Below are 27,576 nucleotides of genomic sequence, written 5' to 3'. Positions count from 1 at the left end.
CCCTGCATAGGACAAAGAAAGGAAATAGGTTCGTGCCTGTTTCCCTCATCTGTTGTTTTTTGCTTGCTCTGTTGTGCTACATAAAAAGGTTCCTACTCGGCAGAGAATCAGGCTGCAATCACGTCTTGGAGCATTTTCAGCTGCATCTTCCGTGGATGGAAGGAAGTGGAGGTTGGTTGCAGCTAGAGAATGGGAAGGGCAGGGGCACAGTATCTTGGCCCACCTGGATCTCTCAATTTGGTCCTGTCTGTGCCCTACCTAGCACCCTCTCCAATCAGCTCAGTTGAACACCTAGGTCTGTCCCTTGCTGCATGGCACAGGAGGAAAGAACTCTCCACGTGTTAAATGTAGACAAGACCTGCTTACTGCTGCCCACGGAGGGTGTCCTGAGGACAGCTAATGCTTTGTGCTGGACACAGGCCTCTTTTGAAAGAACAAATAAGGCCGGGTGTGGTGGCTCACACCTGTAATCCCAGCACTTCGAGAGGCTGAGGCGGGTAGATCACAAGGTCAGGAGTTTGAGACCAGCCTGGCCAGCATGGTGAAACCCTGTCTCTACTAAAAATACAAAAAATTAGCCGGGCATGGTGGCACACACCTGTAGTCCCACCTACTTGGGAGGCTGAGGCAAGAGAATTGCTTGAACCTGGCAGGCAGAGGTTGCAGTGAGCCGAGATTGTACCACTGCCCTCCAGACTGGGTGACATAGCGAGACTCTGTCTCAAAAAAAAAAACAAAAAAAAAACAAACAAAAAAAACAGATAATACTTGATACCCAGATTCTAATGGATTTGATCATTTCCACAAATTATTTAGATCAGACTAGTGAGAAAGGGGAGATGGGGGTGGTGAGATGGGCCAAGAAAGCCGAATGACTTCAAGGAAGTGGGTACATTGGAGGGGGGGCGGGGAAGGTCCATCTGAGCAGCTCCAGGTCTGAGGAGGTGTCCTGGCCCGGCCTCAAGTAGACTCCAGAGTGTTGGGGAGACAGGACAAAGAATTGGACAGTGTTTTAATTAAAAAAAAAAAATGCTTGCTTTAATCACTTCATTCACAGACATGTGTCTGACATGCTTAAGGCTTGTCTCAACAGGGTTAGAAATTTGATTATAGTGGTTATTGATCATATTGAGAGTGATGATTTTAATAAATGAGATTTTCACAAACTGTCTCTAATCCCACTTTTTAAAAAGGGGCTGGGGGCTGGGCATGGTGGCTCACACTTATAATCCCAGCACTCTGGGAGGCCGAGGCTAGAGGATCACTTGAGCCCAGAAGTTCGAGACCAGCCTGGGCAACATAGTGAAACCCTGTCTGTAGAAAAAAAATTTAAAAAATTAGCTGGGTGTGGTAGTGTACGCCTGCAGTCTTAGCTACTGGGGAGGCAGCTGAGAGGATGGCTTGAGCTTGGGAGGTCAAGGCTGCAACGAGTTGTGAGTGTGCCACCGCACTCCAGCCTGGGCGACAAGAGTGAGATCCTGCCTCAAAATAAAATAAAACAATGAAATAAAATAAAAGGGCTTGGGGAATGAATGCATAAAACTCCCACTTTATGAAAAGAGGTATCCAATCCAATCTTTCTTTCTTATCTTAAAAGCCATTTAAAAGCCAGTTTTCTAGGTCCACTGATAACAAGCTAGAAAAAGAGTAAAAAAACCTACTGTTGTGTGTGTATATACATATGTGTATGCATTTTTTTTTCTGAGAAGATGGAAAGCTGTCAACAAACACATCTACAGACAGAACAATTCTTTGCTGTGTCTGCAAGACTGAGATCGAAGCCTATTTAGGGGAAATACCATTGTGGGGGTGGAATTTTAAGGTCAATTTAATGCCCAAGAAGCTTAACTTCTGCCTGTTCTGTTCTCTGCAGAAACGAAGACTGCAAAGAGAGACGTTGTGGTGGTGAGTATGGGCAGTGTGGGGCACCAGGCATAGACACTGGGGGATAGGGGCCCCATCTCCCCCGAAGGCAGGCCTGACACAGCCTTGTGGGCATGCTTATCATTCAGAGAGGTGCTTGCATTTGGCTACTGGAACAGATTGCTATGTGACGAGCTCCTGATAGAATCTGTTCCCTCCACTGAACATGCCTGCTGATATATTTGCAGAAGAACTGGATTTCATAAATATTGAGTAGTGGTGTTTATTATCTATACCAGCTCTCCACGAGAGTGAGTTGGGGGAGTGAAGCTTAAAGACCAAAACTAGTGCTTCAGCCTCCAATGATATTTAAATTTTCTTTCTTTCTTTCTTTCTTTTTTTTTTGAGACACAGTTTCACTCTGTTGCTCAGGCTGGAGTGGAATAGCATAATCTCGGCTCACTGCAACCACTGCCTCCTGGACTCAAGCGATTTTCATGCCTCAGCCTCCCAACTAGCTGGGATTACAGACATGTGCCACCACACCTAGATAATTTTTTGTATTATTAGTAGAGATGGGGTTTCACCATATTGGCCAGGCTGGTCTTGAACTCCTGACCTCAAGTGATCCACCCACTGCGGCCTCCCAAAGCACTGGGATTATAGACATGAGCCACTGCGCCCAGCTGATTTAAATTTCCTTTGCTCTTCCAGTATCATGCAGAAAAGTGACAGAGAAAGGGCCCTGCCTGGTCCGGGGTTGGCTCTGCCCACTTAGCCTTATCACTTTGGGGACTTCCCTGGCCTTGCTGAGCTTTAGGTTCCTCGCCTGTAAAATGGGGGGTGAGGACATCTGCCCTGAGATAACAGATGGAGGAATAGTTTGAAAATTGTTAAGTGTCACACAAATGCAAAGTGTTACAGGATAGCTGGAAAGTTCCCTCTCCTCCACCTCTCTCTCTCTCTCTCTGACATAACCTTCTCTACCCCCTGGGAAGTGAAGTGAAAGAACTTGAAGGTGGCTCCCTCCAGCTCTTCCCTACCCTCATGAGTAAGGCTTTGTCATGGTCCAAGCTTCATGAATTTGTTGCATGATAATTCAATGGCTCCTCCCATGAGGAAGTCAATGCAGGGCGCTGGAATTTTGGCTTCAGGCACATCCATCCCCTAAATCTTCTATGTTCTGGCCAGTGTACAAACAGGAAGAAGAGGCAGTCTCTGGTCTCCTGGGTCTGATTGTCTAAGGCGAGTACCCTTGGGGATGCCACTTAGAGATTGCTCTAGAACTATGTAATATTAAATTAGTCTATTAAATAAATACCCGTGACCACAAAAAGTGGGGCTGCTTAGCTGGTCAAATTGATGAAGCCTGTGTAATCCCCATTTCCTCTCTCTTCAGAGTTGGGGAGTTGTGGGGAACTAGGTAGGGGATCCTTTAAGTGATAAAACCTGGGGATTGGAAAGCTAGCCAAACTCCAAACACAATCCCTGCTACTGTGCTAGCGACCCTGACTTTGGCACCTCTAGAGGGCAGCATGTGAGGGAAGGGGTGTTTCTATGGGGACGAGGGACAGGTGCATTAGGCAGAAGTCAGGTCCTGGAGGGTGGCACCGAGGACATATCAGGGAAGAGAAGAGACCTGGAGCACAGGACTTAGGTGAGGCCCAGATGCGACATTGCATTGGCCTAGGCAATGGGAGGCCGCCGCAGGGGAGGGCCGGAGTGCCAGGGCCAGAGGTACGGACACCTAGGAGCTCACCTGTGTCCACCTTGACAATGCCTGACAGCGATCCACTGACAAAATGTAGGTCTTAGCCATGCTGTGTGGCATTTCCACTCTTCCTTCTACGCTTAGATTTTATTTACTCAGGATGCTTCCTTAACCCCCAAGTGTGGTTTAAATGTCTCCTCTACCCCTACCTGTGCCCCATGACAGCCTACATCTCCCCATCAGAGCCTTATCACTCTGCATTGCAGCACCTGTTTGTAACTGGCAAGCTGTGTACAGGCAGTGCCCATGCCTGCCTTGTTCACTGCTGTGTCCCCAGCATCTAGTACAGTGCCTATTAAAGACTTAGAAGTCAAGAAGGCTTTGGGTAAGGAACTTGGGTTGTAAGGATGCATGGCTTTGCCTGGGGGGAGGAATGTAGGGTTATGTTTGATGCCGTCTCTGTCTTCTCCTTAGGAAACTATCCAGATGAACAGTCTTTGATGGAGAAGTCATAAATCCAGGTAATTAAGTGGCAATACCGCTGTAAGAATGCTTTTCATATTCCAGACTGGTAGAAGCATGGAAGACCTTATCCAATTTCGGGCTTTTAACTCATTTTGTCAATCCGTTTGGCTATGTCGCCTATACAGTGCTGACTCTTCCAGGCTAATACAACGTGAGATCAGCTGTGAACCCAGCTGGCTTGCAGATGCTCAATTACAGGATCACACTCGTGAGGCCTCAGTGGGTCTCCACCTAAAGGCTCACGTTCAAGGGCCATGCCTCTTTCTTGCCTCCCTTCCTAAATTACGAACCAGCTGAGGCAACTGGTGAATCCAGGAATCCACGGTTTTTTCCTGCTTTTTGGTACTCATTGCGCCCCTCGCCCCCCATCCACATTCTTCCTGGATGCTTCTAATAGCATTTTATTAGTAGTGGAAGATACAGAGAAATGGCAAGTGTAGTTTCTTTTTTCCCTAGATCAGGGCCAAGAATTTCCTCTTGGTCGGCAAGATGAACATAAGGTAGAGCTGGCCTCTAGAGCTCTCATCACCCCCGTGAAATCAGCTCCAAATTTAGCTCCTTTACACTCATCCCTCCACTTACAAAGGCTCAATTATAGACGTGAATAAAAGGAAGGAAACCAAATTCAGGAGGCAAGTGTGTTGGCTTCCTGCCACCCTCATATGCAAACGGCACCGGTCCTCCTCCTAAGGAGGATGGCTCCTCTCCAGTGAGAGGCTGCTGCCGCTGCTGCTGCTGCTGCTGGAATTAAATTTCCCTCTATTATTAGGTGCTTGTTACCATAATGTGCCCACATTAGCATAAGTGCTGGTGGGATCCTGAGCTGAGAGGCCACTCATGCTGTATGGAAATGACAAGAAGCAAGGGCTTGCCTTAAACCTGATCTTCCAGAGCAAAAGGCAGAGGAGGATTTTTGTGTTTTTGTGTAGTTGAGAGAAAAAAAAAAAGAAAGACATGAGCCAACTGGCCTAAATCAATTAGCGTCTGCTGGCTTGGACACAATAAAAATGGCTTCCTTGCATCATCTCAAGTGGGACCAGATTTGTGTGTCTGTGTCTACAAATTGCTGCTAACCTAACATAAATAAAAATCAGCCTTTTCCTTCTCACTTGGTGAATTCCTTTTTATAGCAGGAATTCAGGGGTCTTTTAAAACAAACAAAATGAATCAGAAAGTAATGGGTAATCCCATTAGAAACCGAACCTAATTTATCCAAAGCTTGCATGGAGTTCAAGATTTACATGGCCTTCTCATCCTGCAATTGAGATGTCCTTGAGATGCTCCTAAGCCTTTCTATCCAGAGAGGTTTGCTGTTTGCTACCTGTGTGGTCCAAGCAGCATGGCTTGTGACAAGGGCAGGCTGTTGGAGACTGCAGTGCTATTCACATGTCTGCTGTCGGTGTCAGTGATTCACATCTTCTAGTGTGCTTCATCTTCCCTTGGGAGTCAGAACAGAGCAGGGTAGAAGTGGGGGAAGAGACAGTCATTGGAATTTTCTGGTTTATGTGATTGTTGTGTTTTTTTCTTCACTAGTGACCGGGGAAATATATGCATTCAACTCAAAAACTGGATCCAGAAAGTGGAAAGATCCACTAACCCAAATGCCAAAATGGAAAGAGCTCAGCTCCCAGGGAGCGGCCCCATGCAGAGTCGCTGCTGGGGAAGGGATGGGGCCACTGAGAAGCGCCAACCGGGGAAAAGATGAGCTGAGTGGCAAAGCGTGGGCTGAGGATGCTGGTCTGGGTTCCAGAAATGAGGATGGCAAGCTGGGCACCCCAAAGAACAGAAATCCAGCCTTCATTAACAGGGCTTCCCCCAAACCACACCCAGGAAAGTAAACAGGGGCCTGTCAATCACTGGGATGCTGCCTCACCCTAAATTCTATGGGGACAGTGTGGGCATGGCGTAGGTGGGACAATGTGGGCTGAGGGGATTCAGACATCCAGGGTCAAACATGAGACATCTGACAAATTTTCAAATAGAAAGGGATTTGATCACATAGTTTCCTGTTCTGAAATGATACAGGAACATTTTCTATCAGATCTCAGAACTACCTGTGCTTCTGATCAGCAGGACTGTTAACTTTGGGGTGTGGAATTGTTTCTTCTTTGCATTGACTGCTAGGAAGCTCTATTCTGTTCACCATAGGAAGTTTACAGGACTTCCTGACACAAATAGTGAAGACCATCCTTACATCTGGTTTCCACCTTATTTTCCTGCCCTGGTTTTAACATCACCCAGATTTCTTCACTTATAAATATACCATATACCTTTGTAAGTCACCTCAAATCTTCTTCAAAAGAAGCAGAACAGTGAAAAAACAGATGAATACATTAAGAGTTGGTCATCTGGGAAGAAGAAAACGCAGTAGGCACCTTCTTTTGTTTTCTCTTGTGTAACTTATAGTCAAAGTACACAGATCTAATGTGTTCAACTAGATGACTGAACACATTAGATCTGTTCAACACTCCTCCCAGAGGCTGCCACTATTCTGATCTTTATCATCAGAGATTAGTTTTGCCTTTTTTGAATTTCGTATAAGTGGAATCACACAGAATGTGCTCTTGTGTGTCCAGATCAGCATCCTGCATATGAGATTCATCCATGTTGTCCTGTCTAGCAGTACTTCAGTTCTCTTCATTGTTGTGTCTGATTTCATTCTATGATTATATCACAACTTATTTATCCATTCTACACTAGGGTGGCAGCTGCTTCAAATTTTTTACTTTTAAAAAATGTACTTAAAAGTGAACTACAGGTGGGGCATGGTGGCTCATGCCTGTAATCCCAGCACTTTGCCAAGGTGGGCAGATCACCTAAGGTCAGGAGTTCAACACCAGACTGGCCTAGATGGCAAAACCTCGTCTCTACTAAAAAATACAAAAATTAGCTCGGTGTGGTGGTGGGAGCATGTAATCCCAGCTACTTGGGAGGCTGAGGCAGGGAGAATTGCTTGAACCTGAGAGGCTTCAGTGAGTAGAGATTGTGCCACTGCACTCCAGCCTGGGCGACAGAGCAAGACTCTGTCTCAAAAAAAAAAAAGTGAATTACAACACTATGCACTTTCTTGCATGTGTATTTTGGTGAACATAAACACTCACTTCTTTTGCTCATATACCTAAGAGTGGGATTGCTGGAGCAATTGCTGGATGCTGCCAAAGAGTTCCAAAGTGGTGGCTCTGATTCACACTCCAGCAGCAAACACTAAGAGTTGCAATTGCTCTGTATCCTTGCCAACACTTGGGATTGTCAGTCCTTTTAATATTAGCCATTCTGGTTAAAATTACTATTGAAGTGAAATCACTTTTTCCTCAAAGCTGAAACACCATCAGCCTTACAACCTACCTGCCTTGCTCCTTCCCACTTCCTATGATCGGAAGGAACTGTGGGATTCTGAGTGAGGACATACTGGAAGCCCTGTCTAGACATACAACTCAGACTTTCACCTGTAGGCATGAGCAATGAACTGGAAATAAATGGTATTATGATGGAATAGAAAATTAAACTTTCCAATGTGTGCCTAGCAGAGCCTGAGCAAGTCTCACTCGAGCTCTATGCCCTGCTGCCCAGCTGCTGTGACCCTAGTCCAGTAACCCTAAGAAAGATCCAGGTGAGAGTTCATTGGGGAAGCACTCCCTTCCCAACTGAGGAGTCAGGTGAGAGCCTACCAGGCCCACAGGGTCCTGTGGGAGACTGACTGGATCCATCCAGCAAATGCAGAGCTTCAGAGAGAGCAGCAGCTTGTTTCCTGTGTACCTAGTGCCAGTGTCACTTCTCAAGCAAAAGAAGCATTTGCGAAATACCCTGTCCTGGCCTAGATTGGGCGTGATTTATTAATAAGGGTTGGTTGCCAGGGAATTCCTTTGAATGACTTTATACTTTGCAAAAGAAGGCAGGACTGTTCATTTATGCAGGTTAAAGTGAGTGAAGTGGCTGATTGCCCATTTAAGACATTGCAAATCTTTGGGGCCCGGAGTCAAAGGCTTTCCTCGGAAGCTCTCAGCTTCAATGCAAGTAAAATGAGGCTCTGAGAAGGCTGAAGGGGGACTTAATAACCGCTTATAAGCCCATTAAGAACGATTAAAAGGGCCGGGCGCAGTGGCTCATGCCTGTAATCCCAGCACTCTGGGAGGGTGAGGCAGGTGGATCACCTGAGGTCACGAGTTTCAGACCAGCCTGGCCAACACGGTGAAACCCTGTCTCTACTAAAAATACAAAAATTAGCTGGGCGTGTTAGCAGGCACCTGTAATCCCAGCTACTCAGGAGGCTGAGGCAGGAGAATCGCTTGAACCCAGGAGGCAGAGGTTGCAGTGAGCCGAGATTGCGCCATTGCACTTCAGCTTCCGCGACAAGGGCAAAACTCTGTTTCAAAAAAAAAAAAAAGAAAAAGATTAAAAGGAGAGTGGTAAGCAGCTGTTCTTTCTTCTCCAGTGATGACAGGGCAAGAGGGAATTGTGCTTAATGGCCAGAGAAGAGATTTAAGTCAGGCACCAAGAGGGACTTCCTGAAGCCTGGGGCCTCTCTGAAGAGCTCAGTGTCTTCTCTGGTGATGGGCAGGGAGAGCTGAGAGTCTTCTTAGTCTCAAGGCAGGCCCGGAGAAACTCAAGAAATAGGGGCAAGAGTGCACCGGGAGGAGAGAACACCTGCCGCCCATTTTCTTTCGTATATCTGGCTATTTGGTTCGGCGAAATCCAGAAGTCAAAGTGTCATCAGTGGAGGGTCTTGACTGCAAGTTGTCCAGGTTCTTGGTGTTTTGAACAAATGGAACAAAACGCCCAGCAAAGCAAAGAAAGAATGAAGCAATGAAAGAATAAAAGCAGGGATTTATTGAAAACCAAAGTACACTCCACAGTGTGGGAACAGGCCTGAGCAGTGACTCAAGGGCCCAGATGCAGAGTCTTCCCAGTCCATATACCCCTTAGAGGTCTCCTGTTGGCCACTTCATGCTCACCTCATGGAAATGAAGTGGCGGCCCACAATCCTTCTGATTGGTTGCAGAAAGCAACCAATCAGAGACTGAAGTGGAGTTACAAAGGGCACACACCTGTGCAAACATCTGATTGGTTGCCAAAAGCAACCAATCAGAGGCTAAGGTGAAGTTACAACGTTGCAACGAAGGCTTGACTGGCAATCAGTCTGACTGGTTGCAGACAGCCAGTTTCCCAATGTTGACCAGGTTTTGGGAAAAAGAATTATCTGAATAAAATGAAGACAGCAACCATCGTGGATCTGGTGAAAGTTTTCTCCCATCTTCCTCCCAAGGCCTTAAACAGGTATGAGTTGATTATAGCCAATGTTTACTTTTCTCATTCTGATTCATTATAAAACTGGGGTAAATACATTCAGGAATTAGATCACGTAGCAATCATAATTGTTGAAGACTTTGAAACTGCACAGTAGATTGTGACATTGGAGCTTTTTGTTGTGCTCAGTAGAAAGCAGGGTCTGCAACTCAGCCTGTGCGGCAAGCACGGGTGGCCCACAAGAAGAAACAGGGAAGTGACACTTCTGCTCCCCAGAGCCCCCTTTCACACCTGGGGTTCTCACTGTTTGCCTTTTTACTTAATGTGTTTTGTAACGGCTGTGAAAATTAAGCTACAAAATGAGGGAACATTGAAGAAAATTATTGCTATTTAAACTTGGGATTTCTCATTTCAAACTTAGAGTGTGTTTATCCTTCCTATTCATTCAGTAAATAACTATGGAGCAACTACCATGTGCCAAGCGTTGACTCATTAGGAAACACAGCAGCCTCCATCCCTGCCCTTCAGCAGCCTCCATTCTGTTTCTACAGCTGAATGTGGCCTGCTGATAAGCTATTCCACAGAATTCTAGTTCCAGCTGCATCCTGGCCTATTTGCTTCTTGGATCCTTGAGTGTTCTACTTGAAAGATAAATTAGCCTGGAATAAAATCCCTGGAATCTTTCCCCAGAGGAAGAGATAATTCAGAACCTTAAAAAAAAAAAAAAAAAAAAAAAAAAAAAGCAGAAAGCCCTTGTCAGAAAATAGTTGAGATGTCCAAGTAGAGCTCCCAGTCTTGGGCTATCAGGACAGTTAATGCACCTCCCGATGGCAGCTCTGAGCCAGTGTGACCTCTGTGTGCAGAAGATGAAAGTGAGATGGATTTCACTTAAAATGGTGTATCCCACTGTCCCCATGGGTACAAAACATCAGTGAGATATTTGATTTGGAGTTCAGGGCAAAGGTCAAAAATGGGGAGTGGAGGAGATTCCCATCACCCCGGGACCCTCCTATGTGTCACCTGTACTAGGGGCAAGGTGTGGCTCTGGCTCTCAGGGAATAACCCAACTGAGAAGATAATCAGCTCATTCAAAAGACAACCGGCTGCCACACAGGCCCTTTCTGAGAGGAGCTAAATGAGCTCCACATGCAGTGAGTGCTGGAGAAACTAGACGTGGGCCCGCACAGCCTCTGAAAGAATAATGGGCCTGGAACCTGCAGTGGTATTATAGGTGAAGTTGAATTTAAACTTGAAGGGAAATTTAGAGGAAAGGCGAAAGTATTTAGAATCCTGGTCGTCAATCCATTTTCAGCTAATACTTGTCTTGTGTAACCTGGAGTGGCCTAACACAGAGCCTCCTGGATATGTAGCAAGCACTCAACAAACATTTGTACAACTGGATTGAATGAAGCAGGCTTGTAGTTGGCCTATTTTCCACATCATGTAGCAAAATCACAACTTTTCTAACTAGAGCTAGATAAACATGATCATAATCAACAACAGATAGTTTCTGCATACCTGCTAGGTAACTGGCACTATTCTAGGCTCTGGGGATACGATAGCAAATAAAACAGTATTCTTAGTGTTTATATTCTAATGAGGTATAAAAGACTGAATGTACAACAGAACCACAGAGAGATGGCTGGACTCTGTATAAAAACAGAACACTGCCCCACAACCTGCAGCAGGGAACCTGCCCAGGAAACCCACTCCCTTATCTACAATTATTATAGATAATTACGGTAGTATAATGAACAATGCACGAAACCAGCCTGCCATCAGACTTTCGGGAGGCCAAACTGCTATCTCTAGTGACAATCTAGGAAGCTAAACAACCCATGTACCAATGGGCCCCAAATGGCCAGAACTTCGTTAATAACTGATAGTTTCCCTATTTTTGTTCCCGAGTCCTAATTAGGACCCATCACAGAAAGCCAAATATGCACCCTAACCAATCACATAGGCGGCCCTGCCTCTAGCCCACCTCCAGCTTCCTCCTGCCAACAGCCTGTAAGTAGGGCTCACCTGAAGCCTTCCCCGGTTTCCACCATGAAGCTCTCCCTCTCCTCTGCCTGCCTTTGGGCCTCTCGCCAAAGGCAAGTGCCAGTTGCTGACTCCCTTAATATAGCAAGCTTGGAATATATGGCCCTCACTTTATCATAGGGTTGGTCTTTGTATATTCCCACTGAGATGATAGACAAACAGATTAGATATATATACACATATGATATCTTATATATAAATATAAGTGTGTGTGTGTGTGTGTGTATATATATATGAGATATGTGAATGGTGTTAAGTGTCATTAAGAAAAATAAACAGGGTCAGAGGTTATGGAGGATGGCCACTTTAAACAGGTGGCCAAGGAAGGCCCCTGTGGTAAGGGGAGATTCAAGTGGTGGATGTGTGGGGCAGGGGCTGCACAGATAACAGGAAAGAACCTTCCAGGCAGTTAGTGCAAGGCAACGTGAAGTGGAAGAACAGCAGGAGGAACAGAGCGATGAGCATGAAGCTGGAGGATGGGACTTCAGAGAGGGGTCAGTGGGGAGGCGAGGGCGGGTGAGTGTGTGTGTTGTGGCGAGTGGGGGTGTGTGGGTTGGGGGATGTGTGTGGAGAGGAGTTCGCGTATCACATAGGGCCTTGTGGGCCGCTGTAAGGACTTTGGCTTTTACTCTCAGTATGATGGGAGCCATTGCATGGTGTTGAGCAGAGGAGTGACACAACTTATGTTTTGAAAGCATCTGTCTGCTGATTTGAGAAGAGACTTAAGGAAGGGAGAGAACAAGGGTAGAAGTAGAAAGACCAGCTCTGTAGCTGTTGGATTCATCCAGATATGAGATGGTGGGGGCTGGGTTCAAGGGGCAGAGGTGGAGGACAGTAGAAACCTTGTGGTACCTTTGTGAAGGAGTGTCCCGGATATGAATGAAGTCCTGAGTTCTCTTAAGCCCTGTTCCTGTATGAGATCAAGGCTCCCCAGCAGGCATGAGCCCATCCCTCAGTGGAAGCTACCAGATACAGCCATTTTAGGTAACACTGAGTGACTCTCCTGAGTGTGACTGCCCCATGCTTGGTCTGCAGCAGGGGATGGCAGTCATGGTGCACACATAGTGTGTGGGTAGAGTGAAGAGACTGGTCAGTGTTCCTGCCACATTGCGCTTCCCAACAAGATGCCAGTCAATGCCCCAAGGAAACAGGAAACGGGCTTACCCGGTGATTTCGAGGTCTGGACTCTGTGCCCGGCTGTGAAGGTGGTTGCAGGCAGCCCTCAAGCTGAACGATGCATTCGATTGGCTGTTACTCTGAAAAAGTACAGTTCTGATTAAACATCAGGAGACCTGTGTTGTAGGAAACTCTGACTTCTGTCTAGGACTCCCCAGAGAGTTGAAGTTCCTAGAAAACTTGTCTGTTTGGGGGAACAGAAGGCGATGTGTGTGTCCTGGAAAACCGGAGCCTGATGCCCAAATTTCTGGAGGCAGATCTCACTTAAAATGGTGTATCCCACTGTCCCTATGGGTACAAACCATACAATCAGTTCTGATGCCTGGTATGGAAAACATGATCCCTATCAGGGTTGAGACCGAGGCAGGGCACACTCGTAAACTCTGATTCTTCCCATGTGACTGCAAGCTGGGCTATCCAGGTGAGGCTGGCCCAGGGCCTGGAGTGAGCATCGTGCTGCTCATGCTCTGAGCCGCAGTGCCCTCAGCAGCCTTTTCATTACGGTGGTGTTCAGAGACAGTCTGTGGCTGCTGCAGCCCTTCAGAACCTGGCGCAGCTGAGGGAGGCAGTCGCTTAATCTGATTTATAGGCAAGGCTCATAAGAGTTGCACTCCCCGCACGGCCCACCTCATTTGCTGGTCCACGGTCAGAGCACACTCCAGCTGGCAGGCTAAGGGTCCTTTTTAAAATAACAATTTTATTGCAATTTAACTCACATGCCATAGAATTCAGTGGTTTTTAGATATTCACGGAGTTGTGCAACCATCACTGCTATGTAATTCCAAAACATTTTCATCATCCCCAAAATAAACTTCACACACATTAACAGTCATTCCCCATCCCCAGGCACTGGCACCGCTAAACCACTTTCTCTTTCTATGGATTTGCCTATACTGGACATTTCATAGAAATGGAATCATACAATGTTTGTCCTTTTGTGTCTGGCTTATTTCACTTAGCATAATATTTTCAAGATTCATCCACATTGTAGGTCCATTCATTCATTTTTATGGCCAAATAATAGCCCATTGCATGGATATACTGCATTTTATTTATCCATTTGTCAGTTGATGGATATTTGGGTTGTTTCCATTTTCTGGCTACTATAAATAATGCTGCAATGAGTATTTGCATACAAGTTCTTCTGTGGACATTTGTTCTTATTTCCTAGGTTTAGACCTAGGAATGGAATTACTGGGTGACGTGGTAACTATATTTACCTTGTTGACAAACTGCCAGACTGCTTTCCACTGTGGCTGCACCATTGTAAATTCCCACAAGCAATGCTCAAGGGTTTCATAAGTTTTTCAAACAGACAAGTGAGGCACCCTTAGCCCAAGCTGCAGTGTGGGCATTCAGCTCTTCCCAGCTCCCGTCTGCTTTGGTTTGAGGAGTCTGGTCTGGAGTGCTGGCAGACCTCACCAAGGTTAACAGCAACAGCTCCCGCCACACCTTAGCAGCCTGCAGAGAGGTCTCTGGAAACCTCATGATGGCAGTGCATGCCTACCACAAGCGGGCCCTCCACCTGCACCATCTATAATCCTCATGACACGCCTCTGAGAGTGGTCTGCGTCTTGAGGATTGTATCCACTTTACAGATGAGAAAGCTAAAGGTTGGAGAGATTAGGAGACTTGTCCAGAGGTAACAGAGCCAGGATGGCAACCCAGTGTGTCTCCTCTGAGCCTAGGCAGGAAGGACATCAGGAGACCTGATGGCCTTTGATTTGCGTTCTGATGCGAAAAGGGGTCAGGTGACTGGACCTCCAGATAGATCCTCTGGTTGAACAGCTCTCTACCCTGAAAGTCTAGTGCTGCTCATGGCTGCAGAAATCTTCACAGGTTCAGAGTCAACACCAGTGTCTGCAGGAGCAACGTGTTCTGAGCATGTCCTGTCTTTTGAGGCTTGAGTTAGGGGTCTGCAACAGCCCCTGGCCTCCTGCACCCCTGCCAAGCCCAGCACACTGCTTTGAGCAATGCAAGAGGCAATGTTTATTCTTTTCGCTGTTCTTCACACATCCCCTACATATCTGCTGCTCCACAAAAGCAGCCTCATCCTGGCTGTAAAGTGCCTTCCAAGCAGAGATCCTAATCACTCAGCGACAGCCTCTTCCCAAAGGCTGAGGGGCTGCAGTGACCTATGTTGGCCAGCAGGGGCGTGACTCCTCTATTTGCCATTTAGCGTCCAGTGAATGGTCCAGAAACGCCTCTGGTAAAAGACTGGGTCTCCCTTCCCTCCACCTTCTCCCAAGCTTTTCAGGGTATGTGGCCTCAATGCCTGAGGAGAGCAGGCACAGGGCATCCAAAGTCAAGATTCCACCCTGTGGCCACCCCAAAATACCAGAGCAGCAATGTGGTAGCTGGAAACCAGGGAATGTGGCGGCACCAAGCCTTCTGGAGGAGGGAGTGAGCGGCTGCCCCACCCACAGGTGGCCTTTTCCTGAAGGGCCCAGGACAGCTATCCTGGCATTTTGCCAAGCAAACTATGGCCACTGACCAAGACAGCACCCAGCTGGGCTCAGAACTGGGTAAGTGTCCCTGTAGTCATAAGGAAAATCACTTTACATTTATGGAATGCCTGCTACATGCCAGATCACGTGGGGTCTTCACATTTATAATTCTATTTAATGTAGAATTTATATGTGTAAATTTAGTTGACATATGAAGAACTGGGGCTCAGAAAGGGTGGGAGGTCACACAGCTAGTAAGTGGCAGAGGAAGGTAGGATCTGAAAGCAGATCTGACTTTTAAGCCCCTGTGTGCCAGGAGTAGAGTCTGACAAGCCTAGTAAGAATAGCTGAGCCTTGGCCAGGTGTGGTGGCTCACGCCTGTAATCCCAGCATTTTGGGAGGCCGAGGCAGGCAGATCACTTGAGTCCAGGAGTTTGAGACCAGCCTGGCCAACATGGCGAAACCCCAGCTCTACCAAAAATACACAAATTGGCTGCACATGGTGGCTCAGGCCTGTAGTCCCAGCTACTAGGGAGTCTGCAGTGGGAGGATTGCTTGAGCCCAGTAGGTCAAGGCTGCAGGAAGCTGTGAGCGTGTCATTGCACTCCAGCCTGGGCAACAGAGTAAAACCCTGTGTCAGAAAAAAAAAAAAAAAGGAAATTAAAAAGATAGCTGAGCCTCTTGTTGCTCCCATCCCCAACACTGCCTCAATCTTGTGGTTGCTTTGAAAGAAAGGGGCAAGGCTGGGAGCAGATTCAGAAGGGGAGGATAAGGACAGAATTTGCAAGCTAGTTTATTTAGGAGCTGGTGAAATTCAGAAGGGTTGAAGGAGGCCTCCGGGATGGCGACCTTTCCCTGAGCAGCACATCGAGAGAGAAAGATAAAAAGGAGAATAAAGAGGAATAATGGGAGGTAGGGAGATAGAGAGAGGCTGGTGGCCTGGAGAGCTTGCAGGGGACTCCCTTGCCTGGGGGGCTGGCAGGAGCAAGCACAACCTTCATTCTCTCCAGCAGGGCCAACAAAGGGCAGCTGAATCACAGTATTTCTCAAGAAATAAAAATTCCTAGCACACCCCTGGGGCCTCGGGGAGAAAAACTGACAAGGTGTTGATTGAAAACAGACCGCGTTGGTGTGCGCCCGCAGGGCGAGGCCTCGCTCGCACAGGTTCACAGCGACACCTAGTGGTCTCCTGGGGCACCTGCCGCCTCTGCAGAAATAGCAAGGGCGGTGGGCCACGGGGTGACTAGGTTCCTGGAGGAGATTTGGGGTCCAAATCAGACATTTCCTCTTTTCCCTTGCTGTAAGCGCGCATATTTTGAACAACTATCTACCCTCCCACTTTGTGAAACATGTCAGTATTCTGAGGAGAGTCAGGGGTGGGGCCGGGGGCCATTGGTAAAAGACTGGACTTCCAGGTTGGACACGGTAGCTCATGCCTGTAATCGCAGCACTTTGGGAGGCTGTAGGTGGGCGGATCACTTGACGCCAGGCGTTGGAGACCAGCCTGGCCAACATGCTGAAACCCAGTCTCTACTAAAAATACAAAAATTAGTCGGGTATGGTAGCACATGCCTGTAATCCCAGCTACTCAGGAGGCTGAGCCAGGAGAATCGCTTGAAGCCAGGAGGAGGTTGCAGTGAACCAAGACTGTGCCACTGCACTCCAGCCTGGGCAACAGAGTGAGACTCTGTCTCGAAAAAAAGAAAAAAAGAAAGACTGGGCTTTCTAATGTTCACCCAAGACGAACCAGGTATGCATATCCAACTGGCTCTGCACCATCTAGATTTTCTGAAGTGGTCACTATTTCCTCTAATTTTATTCTCTTCATTTATCCAATATAACTAAACGTATTTAATGGTGAAATCTTCAGACGGCTTTTACACAAATGAATTCTCCAGTCAGAGAAATTTCTTTGTTGTTGACCTGCTCAGAAAATAGAACGATTATACTTCTATATTAGGGTCAAAGACCTTGCTGTCCATAGTGACCCTGATCAATAAATCTGCTTAGAAATGAAAACAATGCATCTCTTTCTGGATAATAGCACTTGAACATTTTGTTCCCTCCCTGGCCTCCTCTCATGCAATTTAAGCCTTGGCCAACTTCCTTGTCTGAAGGCTCCCTGGAGACAGAGCATGTCCAGTGTGAGCACAATGCCTGAGACATCATTGATACTCAAAAATGATTTCTTACTGATTGGCTTCAGCTCCTGATGGAGCAGCAGACGCCACAGTTCAGCTCCTGATGGAGCAGCAGACGCCACAGGAGGAAGGTCAGAGAGTTCAGTCCCCTGGGAAGCGCTGCCAGAGGATTCCAGACTCTGAAGGGAAATTATTGGACTAGCAAGACCCTTGCTAGGGGGTCCCTATCTGCAACCCAGCTTCTTGTTAATCGCTGGGGATGACTTGTGGTTAAGTGGTAGCCCAGTGTGGCATTTGCAGAGTTCTGGAACAAGGCCTATTAAATGTCTGTGGGCTGGTACTCCTGGGAGGGCTCCATGTGGCCATGCTTTCCAGACACCCTCAAAAGCCCCACTGGAGCCTTTCCTTGTAAAGAAGCCATGAGCTTCTGTGAGCCAATCCTGCTGGGAGGAAAACCACTGTCTCCAAGCTAAATTTTGTCCAAATTACATTGGCCAAATTGTGTTTGTTAACTGGGTTTCTTTCTGGTTGCAAAGAACAGAGAATCATGGTTTTATTGGGATATCACATGTGAAAATAAAGAGTTGGCTGCATTACTCAGTCTGTCCAGAACCCAGAAGAAGCAGAAGATCTGACTTCTCGAAGGGTGGTGTAGCATAATAGGTATTAGTTATATTGGTGCCAGCCCATCATCATTTGAAGAACCTTCTTAAATTTGGAAAATATGCCATGTGAGGGGTGCCACCTCACCAGGGTGGAGATCAGAACTCAGTTACTCAGACTCCTCTGCAGCTGGGACACAGGCACGTGACATAGGCTCTGTGGAGTGGATGTAATACGATGAGGTTTCAGTGCAGAAGAGTGAAAAGTGAGGGAGAAGCTGCTGCATGGGATTGTTCTTGGTGATGGGGTGGAACATGGCGGAGGGACATGGCACCCCAGAGGCAGCAGAGGCAGAGATGATAATAGTAACACGCACCAAAGGCAGTGAGATCAAGCCTGTGACCAGACAGGCGAGGATTTGCGTGACATCATGCCCTGGCTCCAGAACCGGGCATATGACCCAGGCCAGGCCAATCAGATCACAGCTTCTCCCTGGCTCTGTTAATTGGTTCAGGGATGGATACATGTTCCAAGGTGGACCAGTGAGAACTACCCCGGGACTTGTGCTGCAGATCTAGGGAATTACTCCTTATCTGCTGATGCTGCTAAGCTGGAAGGAAGTCAATATGAAGCATGAAGCCAATATTGGTTACCTTGTTGAGTGTCGGAAGAGCCTGCCAACCAAAGAATAATGCCAACTGGAGGAAAGAAACATAAGAAGAGAGAAATAATAATTCCTGATGATGTTGGGCATTTGTAGCCAGCCATCATTGAAGTCTGTTCTATCCCTAGATTTTTCAATGACATGAACCATCAGATTCCTTTGTAAGTTAATTTTGAGTTGGGTTTCTGTTACTTGAAACCAAAAGGTCCTGACTAATACAATGGCACATGTTCAAATCCCAGAATTTTTGGCAAGCCTTTAGAGGTATTAAATTATATCCCTGGTTATTATAGCATTAGCTTGGTTACTCTGCAAGCCCATATCTTTGAGAATAACTGTTACGGCCCCAACTGTGCTCTCTTCTGTCCTCACAAGACAGAGTTTTCACACATTCTGGGAAACTTGGTTGTGTTGGCACACACTTGTCATTATACTCTACCTCTTCCCTTCGATGTGTGTGTTTGGGATTCTCCCGTTCTACAAGGAGTATTCTTCTCAACATTCTGTCCAACAAGCACTGTTGTAACAATACATATCCTCAGTTGCAACAAAAGGTGCATTTTCTACCTTGAGAACAATGTGTTAGCCACCTGTGCAAGGTATGCCGCCAGCCGCTGTGGGTGTGTGTGCAGAGATGTTTGGGTTCAGAACCACTGGTCCTAGGGCTCCGGCATCAATACGACTCTCTGCCTTCGCTCTTCACTCACCTCTTCTAAATGTTTCCTTATGACTTTTGTTCTGCTACCAGTTGGCTCATTTTCTCTTTATCTCTAAAATCAGTTTCCTGGCCAGGCGCGGTGGCTCATGCCTGTAATCCCAGCACTTTGGGAGGCCAAGGCAGGAGATCACTTGAGGCCAGGAGCTTGTGACCAGCCTGGCCAACACAGTGAGATCATGTTTCTATAAAAGAAATTCTCTTTAGACCCTAAGATTAGTTTTCGCAGAGGGAAAGATAATTCAGTTGATCTAATTGCTAATTTGAATTATCATTTGGGCAGAGTTGGTAAGCTGGGCCACATCAGACAACCCCACTAGTCCCTGGATAGGAGGTCTTGGGCAAGGCGTCTGACCCTGTCCAATCACAGCTGGTCAAGAGGAGGTGTGGGTCACATGGCTAAGAACAAGGCAAACGCTGAATGAGGGACAACTTTGGGACACTTCTCTCCTTGGGGGCTGTGACTGGGCAGTTTTTCTTAGGCGGGAATGGTGTGTATGACAGCTACCATGATCTATGTGTCTGGTACATTCTCCCATCCTATAAATAATATGAGAAAAGCAAGATGATGGCAGGGGATGGAATGATAATAATTATCAAGGACTGGCTTCACCTTCAGCACCTCTCTTCTTCCTATGTCCCACTCATCAGCTGTCTCTGGGAAAGTGATGAGCTTCCAGGAGCCAGAGGGCTGACTTTGAGGGGCTGTGAGGAAAGAGGAACTGCTCAGCATGGATTTCAGTATCCTCAGCACAGAGCACACCACCCTTGCTGTGGGCCCTATGGCCTTTAGAGACCATGAGAGTTGAGCTGTGGGCACAGAGTTGAGAGTTGAGTATTCTCAACTCCTTCTCTGAAGCCAGACAAGGACACATTTCCCCTATAGCCTCCCCTTGTAGCTGAGGGCAGGGCTGTGGATCCACAGGCTGGCCTCTGGCTTGTTCTTCTGAGTTTATCCTGTCGTGTTGCAGCAACACTCTACGGCAATTCCAGAACCTCCAGCTTCAAGCCAAAGTGTTTTCCAAATAACCAGAAGAGTCTACCTGGGAGGCCTGGCTCAGGCTTCCCACGTACAGAGGGTTGGCAGCTCTGACATTAATTAACCATGTGGCCTTTTAATGAACCGAAAGACACCAGAACGCTGCTTTTCTTAATAAAATAAAATCTCCAACCACCATGGTTGGCAGTAGTAGGAAATCTGATAGGGCTGTACTAGAAGTCCCCCTTTCCTGATTTGAATGTTCTGGCCTTGTCCCTGGTTGGGACAGAGTATTAAGCTGGGGCAGCTACATCTTCCCCTGGGCTGACTTCTGCCAAAGCCTAGAATGCTATCACTAAAGTTTAATTCCTTTTTATATTTAAAGGTTCTCTGAGTCCCAGAGATGCAACTCTGCAAACCTTAGTAGTTTGTTTCTCCTAAGTTGTAGGGTCTTTGCTTAGGGTTGATTTATTTAATCCCTCAGGTTCTGGTGATTTATTTGACTTTCTGCGCCAAATGAGTGTCTCAAGACAAAAAAAAAAATGGTCTCTAGACTAAGTGAACAACACCAAGGTGACCTGTTTCCACTTTGGAGAAGACACAGCTTAGTGGTTAAGAGTGTAGACTTTGATACTTGATGCACTTGGGCTCAAATTTCGGCTCTGCGATTACGAACAGCGTGACCTTGAGTAAGTTATTGAATATTTCGGAGCTGTGTTTCCTACTGTGTAAAATGGGGATGATGATGTCATAAGTCTGCCCCATAGTGGCATGTGTACATTAAGTGAGATCATGCACACAGTAAGCACTCAGGAAAGACTTGCTGTTTTTTCCGCTAGGTGGAATTTCTCTGGGGAGCCATCAGATCTTTTTCCTAGAGACCTGCTGGGTGGCCCACTTTGGAGCCCTTCCAGGTGGGGTGGCAGAAATATCATAGGTGGGCATCATGGGATTTTCCTCCCAGCTCGGTTCCTCCTGCCTCTCAGTGCTTCAGGCCAACTGTTATTAGTTTCAGAGAGATGGCCAAGGCAACAGCAGGCTTGGAAGGTGCAAGCCTGGACTGGTCGTTCACCAAGTGGAAGGTGTTTGGAAAGTAGAGGGGGGTGAATGAGCCACCACTCTTTACTTGGGGTTTTCATTAAGGACATGGTGCTGTTTGATGCCACTAGGGATAGGACTTTCAGAGCAGGGGATGGGCATAGGGGAGGAGTCCCCACTTCTGGCCATTCACCCTGGTCTTTGAATATCACCTGGCTCTAAGAAAGTGGCTCGACAGGACAGGCCCCCAAGCCCAGGATATGGGAGACCTAATCTGGGGCTCAGCCAGGCTTCTGTTAAGTCATTGATCTAAGGAGCTGGCAAATCCCATAGGAGAGTGTCTGGAATCGACGGCCCGGGCAAATCCAGGCTCTGCATCTCAGTTTTGCACATACCTTATCAAATTTAATCCTCGTAACAATTCTGAGTTTCACAGTTTAGAGAGGAGGAAATTCCCCATGGAGTTTTAATCTGCTTTACCCTCTTGTTATGCAGATGAAAAAAGGAAAGCCCAGGCTGGGCATGGTGGCTCACGCCTGTAATTCCAGCACTTTGGAAGGCTGAGGCGGGCGGATCACGAGGTCAGGAGTTCGAGACCAGCCTGATTAATCTGGTGAAACCCCATCTCTACTAATAATACAAAAAAAGTAGCTGGACGTGGTGGTGTGCGCCTGTAATCTCAGCTACTTCGGAGGCTGAGGTAGGAGAATCACGTGAACCTGGGAGGCAGAGCTTGCAGTGAGCCAAGATCGTGCCACTGCCCTCCAGCCTGGGCAACAGAACGAGACTCCATCTAAAAAAAAAAAAAAAAAAAGAGAGAAAAAGAAAAAAGGAAAGCCCAGCAAGGGTGAGGTCTCTCAGCTAATTAGATGCAGAGCTAGAGCCAGATCTGGAACCTTGTTCTTTCAGCTGTGCACACTGTAGCTAATGCAGGGGTACCCTGTGCTCTCTTGAAAGGCAGCTGCACAGAAAGTTCCATGTGTAGAATTAGGCTGCTTTGTGCCTCAACCCACATCCCCATCACCAGTGCAGCTTCAGGAACAGTCCTTGGTGGGGCAGAGGGGATAAAACCAGCCTGAGTGATAGCTCCAGCTTTTAGCTAGCCTAAGGAGTCTCTTTGAGTCCTTGCCAAGACCCAAACTAGGAATCTCAGACTTCGGATAAGAATTCTCCAACTGTGGGGATGAGTGCACCCAGGCTAAGCTAAGCACTCCTTGGCCTGTCTTGCGTTACCCAGAATTCCCGAAAGTGCTGGGACTTGGCTAGGTGGAATTTAAAAGCCTGATCTCTGGTTTGAATCCATTAAAATAGTTGAGCACAGACTGTTTTCCCAGCACTGGGCTGTCTGTGCGCCACTTGAAGTCAGAGGCAGAGTCCTTTGCACAGTGTCTGGCAGGTGCTCCGCAGGAAGGGAGGGGAAACTTGAAGCAGAGGCAGGTCCCGAGGAAGACGGGGTAGCATTTTCACAAGAAAATCCCCCAGAAAGGGCGGCCACCCCATGCTCTCCCCCACAGCATGATGCCAGGCTGGCTGTGCTGCGGCTTCCCTTTGGGTTCCCCTGGGTGGAAGGGCGCTCACTGAGGTGCCTTTTGGGTGACGTTGCCCGTGCAAGCACATTTCCCCAGAAACACATCGGCTCGGCTGCACTGAAACTGGCATCTTGGCTGACTTATTTAGAGTCCATTAAGTTCATATTCAAATTAACATGCAGGATGGGGGCGAGGAGGGGTTGCAACACCCGTAAGGGGTTAGAGAGGCATTTAAAATGGATGAAGATCTGTGTACCAGATGTTTGTTTCACCTAAATAAAACAAAATAATGAAACAGAACAAAACACCGCACCAAAAATGGTCTTTCTGGGAGCAGGGAGAGAAAGTTCCGTGTCTCTCATCCCTTTCTCAGGCTTCAGCCCCAGGGCACAGGTCCCTGCTGGTGTAATGGTGGCCTGTAGATAGGCATGGAGCCCCATTTCATTGTTGGAGTTACACAGGAGTGACTGTGGCAATCAGCATACAACAGACTCTTCAAAATCATGAACAACTGGGGGACCTTGCATATGGAGGGCCCACTGTTCAGAGAGCTGTGCCACAGCTGGCCTCAATGCTGGGGAGCATGTGGCTCTCCCTGGGTCAGCAGAGCAAAGGCAGGGGCATCCGAAAGGGACCCTGGGAGCTCCTTGCATTGCTTGGACCATGAGCCAGCTGGGGCCAGGCCGCTTCCCAGCAAGAGGGCGCCCATGATCCCTTTGCTGTGGGGCTGGAGGCTTCCTCTTCACCCTCCCCACCCCTCTTACATGCAGGAAGCATTGCAACATCTAGACAATGTCTGCATATCTCCTCTGCCTGGAGCCAAGTAGCCTGTGTGGTCCCGCAGCAGAACACAGGACAGCGCTGTCGGCCCAGCTCACCCCCACCCAGGAATGATGAGGGAATGGGGGATGCACCCTCGCTTCACTCTTCTTGCTCTCCTTTAGCTCTGTGAGTGCCCTGCCCCCAAAGCGTATTGCTTCACTGGTGCTGTGTGAGATTATAGAGTTCTCAAACCTGGTTCATGATAGGGGGAAGCCCAGAATGAGCCCGCCTGACAGGACACCGGGATGAGGTGTCTAGCTCCTCCCTGGGAGCTGCCCATATGACATGGCTCAGAGGCCCTTCTGGAACCACCGCCTCTGAAACAGTAAACTATTAGTGACTGTAAGTAGCACCTATAATGCCACCATCGGCCCCAGCGGCACAAAGCCAAGACAGAGCAGGAGTCTTGAGGAGGAGAACATTCATGGAGGAGGACTTCTGTGGGTAAAGGGGCTAGATCTGCCTTTGCCATTGCTCCCAAGACAGTCCTTCTCATTTCTCCCCTGTAATAGCTGCTCCCAGCCCAGCCCTCCCCTGCATGGTCTCTCAGCAATCAGTCCTACACTGCCTGCTTTACTGCTCTCCAAGTTCTATGGAAATGAATCATTCTGCTGGCTTGCTGGAGTGCAGTTCCCTGTCTTCCAGAAGCCAGTGGCCTTCGAGAATAACTGGCATTTCTCAGTCTGTGATAGAGATGTCCCTCTGTTCATGCCAAGGTGGGCTCTTCCAAGTATGTGCACGTAGCTCATGTGCCTGGGGAAATAAGCCCTTTGCTACCTGGCAAAGCGGTGGGGAGGAGAATACTCTGCCTGGAAACCTGACCAGACCCTTAATGAATGTTATGTGTAAGCTTAGGCTGGGTGGTGTAGTTGGGAGAACAGGCATTGAGTGTCAGTTCCACAATTGTGCTCTGCTCCCTCACATCTCAGGGCCTTTTTACCTACAACCCTGCTGTCTGGGATTCAGCCATTCATTCATTGAACGCACGCTTGTTAAGTACCTCTTATACTCCAGGCTTATACTCTTAACTGCAAGGTGCTGAGTGAACAAGACATGGGCAGTGGGGGTGCAGAGAATGAAGGTGAGGTGTGACTTGTCCCTTCTTCATCTTTTACTGGTGCCCTGTCTGTGATGGTCACTATGAGACATCTGAACAGTGGTCTTGATGCAGGCTTTTTTATTCCTTACCTCAGCTAGATCTGGGTTTTTGTCTCTTGACCAGGAAAAATTAGGCATGTGGACATCAAAGAGTGAATGGAATAGAATTTATAAAGCAAAAAGGAAAGAGCAAAAAGAGGGGTCTTGAAAGCAGGTTGCTGGTTGGCTCTCCTCACAGTTGAATATAAGGGGCTTCTATAATCTGCTGATAGGGCTGGGTTCCCTATTTGTATGTGGCATGAATTTCTGGTGGCTCCTCCCCTGTCCTTCTAGTGCACATGTGAGCCCTTAGTCTGAGCCACTCCACATTGATTTATTTCTCTTACTGCGCATGTGTTAAGGGACAGAATTTTTCACTGCAAGCATGTTTAGGCAAGCGGTCTGTGCACAATGACCTTGGTGGGTGGGAAGTTCTCCGGGGGCCCTCCCCTATCTACCTAGGAGAGTGCTCTGCCTCCTGCCTCTGTCGGTCTCAGAGTTGATCAGCAGAGAATCCCATAGGGGTGGAGAGAGAAATGGGAGACTCGGGGCAATTCAGGAGGGCTGGAAACGCAACTTGTCTCTTTCCTGATATTAATCAGACCAGGACTTCACAAACTTTTGACCATGATCCATTACAAGAAATATGTTTTGGCCAGGCGCAGTGGCTCAAGCCTGTAATCCCAGCACTTTGGGAGGCCGAGACGGGCGGATCACGAGGTCAGGAGATCGAGACCATCCTGGCCTACATGGTGAAACCCCGTCTCTACTAAAAAATACAAAAAACTAGCCGGGCGAGGAGGCGGGCGCCTGTAGTCCCAGCTACTCGGGAGGCTGAGGCAGGAGAATGGTGTTAACTAGGGAGGCGGAGCTTGCAGTGAGCTGAGATCCGGCCACTGCACTCCAGCCTGGGTGACAGAGCGAGACTCCGTCTCAAAAAAACAAACAAACAAACAAACAAACAAACAAAAACAAGAAATATGTTTTACATTACAACTCAATATAACATAGCTATATGAATGTATACACATGAAAATACACACCTGGCAAAATGTTATGAGACATTACCAACCTTTATTGTGTGTGAGGAACTCTGATACCTTTTTATTCTATTCTATTTGTTCTATTCTATCCAAAATGATGTTCATGAATTTTGCAGCCCACTAGTGGATGGCAAATGTCATTTTGAAAAATACTGAAGGGCCGGGCATGGCAGCTCACACATGTAACCCCAGAACTTTGGGAGATTGAGACAGGTGGATCACTTGAGGCCAGGAGTTCAAGACTGGCCTGGCCAACATGGCAAAATCTCATCTCTACTAAAAATACAAAAATTAGGTGGGCATTGCACACCTGAAGTCCTAACTACTTGGGAGGTTTAAGCAGGAGAATCGCTTGAACCTCAGAGGTGGAGTTTGCAGTGAGCTGAGATCGTGCCACTGTCCTCCAGCCTGAGTGACAAGAGTGCATCTCCATCTCAAAAAAAAAAAAAAAAAAAAAAAAAAAAGAAAGAAAAAACACTGAAAGTAAAAAAGGGAAGACAGCTAACACTGCAGGAAAAAGTTACAATCAAATCTTATTTTGAATGCATTCAGGGAACCCTCTATTTAGATCACCAAGGTAAATTCTTCTGTAAATCAAATCAATCTATTCTTAATTTTTATTTAAGAAGACCAAGCCTTCTACTTTGGGGCTCGTTTAAAGTAAAATCCACCTTACTTGCCAAGTCAGGTCTGTAGCCATTTTTGTGTGGTCCGTGAACTAAGAATGACCTTAAATGGAAAAAAAAAAAAATCAAAAGAATAATTTCACAACACATGAAAATTATATAAATTCAGATTTCAGTGTGTCTATTCATTGGATCACAGACATACTCATTCATTTGCATATTTTCTATGGTAGTTTTTTCATTACAGGGGAGTTGAGTCTCTGTTTTAGAGGCTAAATGGTCTGCAAAATCTAAAGTATTTACTGTCCAGCACTTTACAGAGTTTGCCAACCTCTGGGTTAAAGTGTGGTATTTCTTATGCTGAGGATGGAGTGACCCCCAAATAAATGGTTTTGCTGGTGAGGAGCCTCCAAGGGGCTGGCTGAATGAGAATGCCTGGCCTTCCCGAGCCTTCTTTGGCCAGCAGGAGCATCTGTGTGGTGCCACTGTGCGGTGAACTCATCTTAACCGCATGAGCGGGCGAGCAGCTGTCCAGCAGCTGCCCAGAGACCCGGACTGGCTCTCAGGTACTTCGTGGCCTGGCTGAGGGCGTCTGGGGGTGGGGCAGCGGCTCAGTGGGTGCAAGCCCTTGAAAAATTCAGAATTAGACTCTGATGTCTCCATTTGATCTTTTCTTCCCTCCTTGTCTTGCTAGCCACTCTTTTCTCTGGCCTTTTCTTCTTTCTTTTGGCTTATATGATCCCTGCATCATTATTTCTTAAAAAACATGTGGCAAAGTAACTTTTTGAAATATTAATGAACCCCCTTTTACCTTTTTCCCCCTCCCTCCCTCTCTCCTGCTTTCCCTTCCTTCCTTCCTTCCCTCCCACCCTCCTTCCCTTCTTTCTGGCAGGGTCTTGCTCTGTCAACCAGGCAGGAGTACAGTAGTGCAATCACAGCTCATTGCAGCCTCGATCTCCCAGGCTCAAGTGATCTTCCTGCCTCATTTTAAATTTCTTTTGTAGAGACAAGGTCTCAATATGTTGCCCAGGCTGGTCTCAAACTCCTGGGTTCAAGTAATCCTCCCACCTTGGCTTCCCAAGGTGCTGAGATTACAGGTGCGAGCCACTATGCCTGGCCAGTCTTTTTTTTTCTTCACCTTCCTTTCCTCAAACTCTGCCTCCCCAGTGAAGAAGCTACGCTGTTCTGCCCTCCTGTTTCAGGGGAGTAAGGGGTTGGGCAGGGAGTTTTTATATCTTCAGGGAGGCCTGAGAACTCTCAGCAGAAATTG

At 47.4% G+C, this 27,576-nt stretch overlaps 1 protein-coding gene across 1 annotated transcript in view; it reads left to right on the top strand.

Moving 5' to 3' along the window:
• CDHR3 (cadherin related family member 3) overlaps positions 1 to 6,292 on the top strand; it is a 62,728-nt gene extending 56,436 nt beyond the window's left edge. The window contains 5 exon segments of the mRNA XM_050784812.1: positions 11 to 22; positions 1,872 to 1,905; positions 4,049 to 4,065; positions 4,067 to 4,095; positions 5,633 to 6,292. Coding sequence (XP_050640769.1) covers positions 11 to 22; positions 1,872 to 1,905; positions 4,049 to 4,065; positions 4,067 to 4,095; positions 5,633 to 5,937 — 397 coding nt within the window. The 3' untranslated portion in view covers positions 5,938 to 6,292.
• Positions 6,293 to 27,576: the final 21,284 nt, after the last annotated feature.

The sequence above is a fragment of the Macaca thibetana genome, chromosome 3 (genome assembly GCF_024542745.1).
Source record: "Macaca thibetana thibetana isolate TM-01 chromosome 3, ASM2454274v1, whole genome shotgun sequence".
NCBI classification, from domain to species: Eukaryota; Metazoa; Chordata; class Mammalia; order Primates; family Cercopithecidae; genus Macaca; species Macaca thibetana.
Note: the sequence above shows the minus strand (reverse complement) of the source record. Positions and strands in the feature narration are given on the sequence as shown.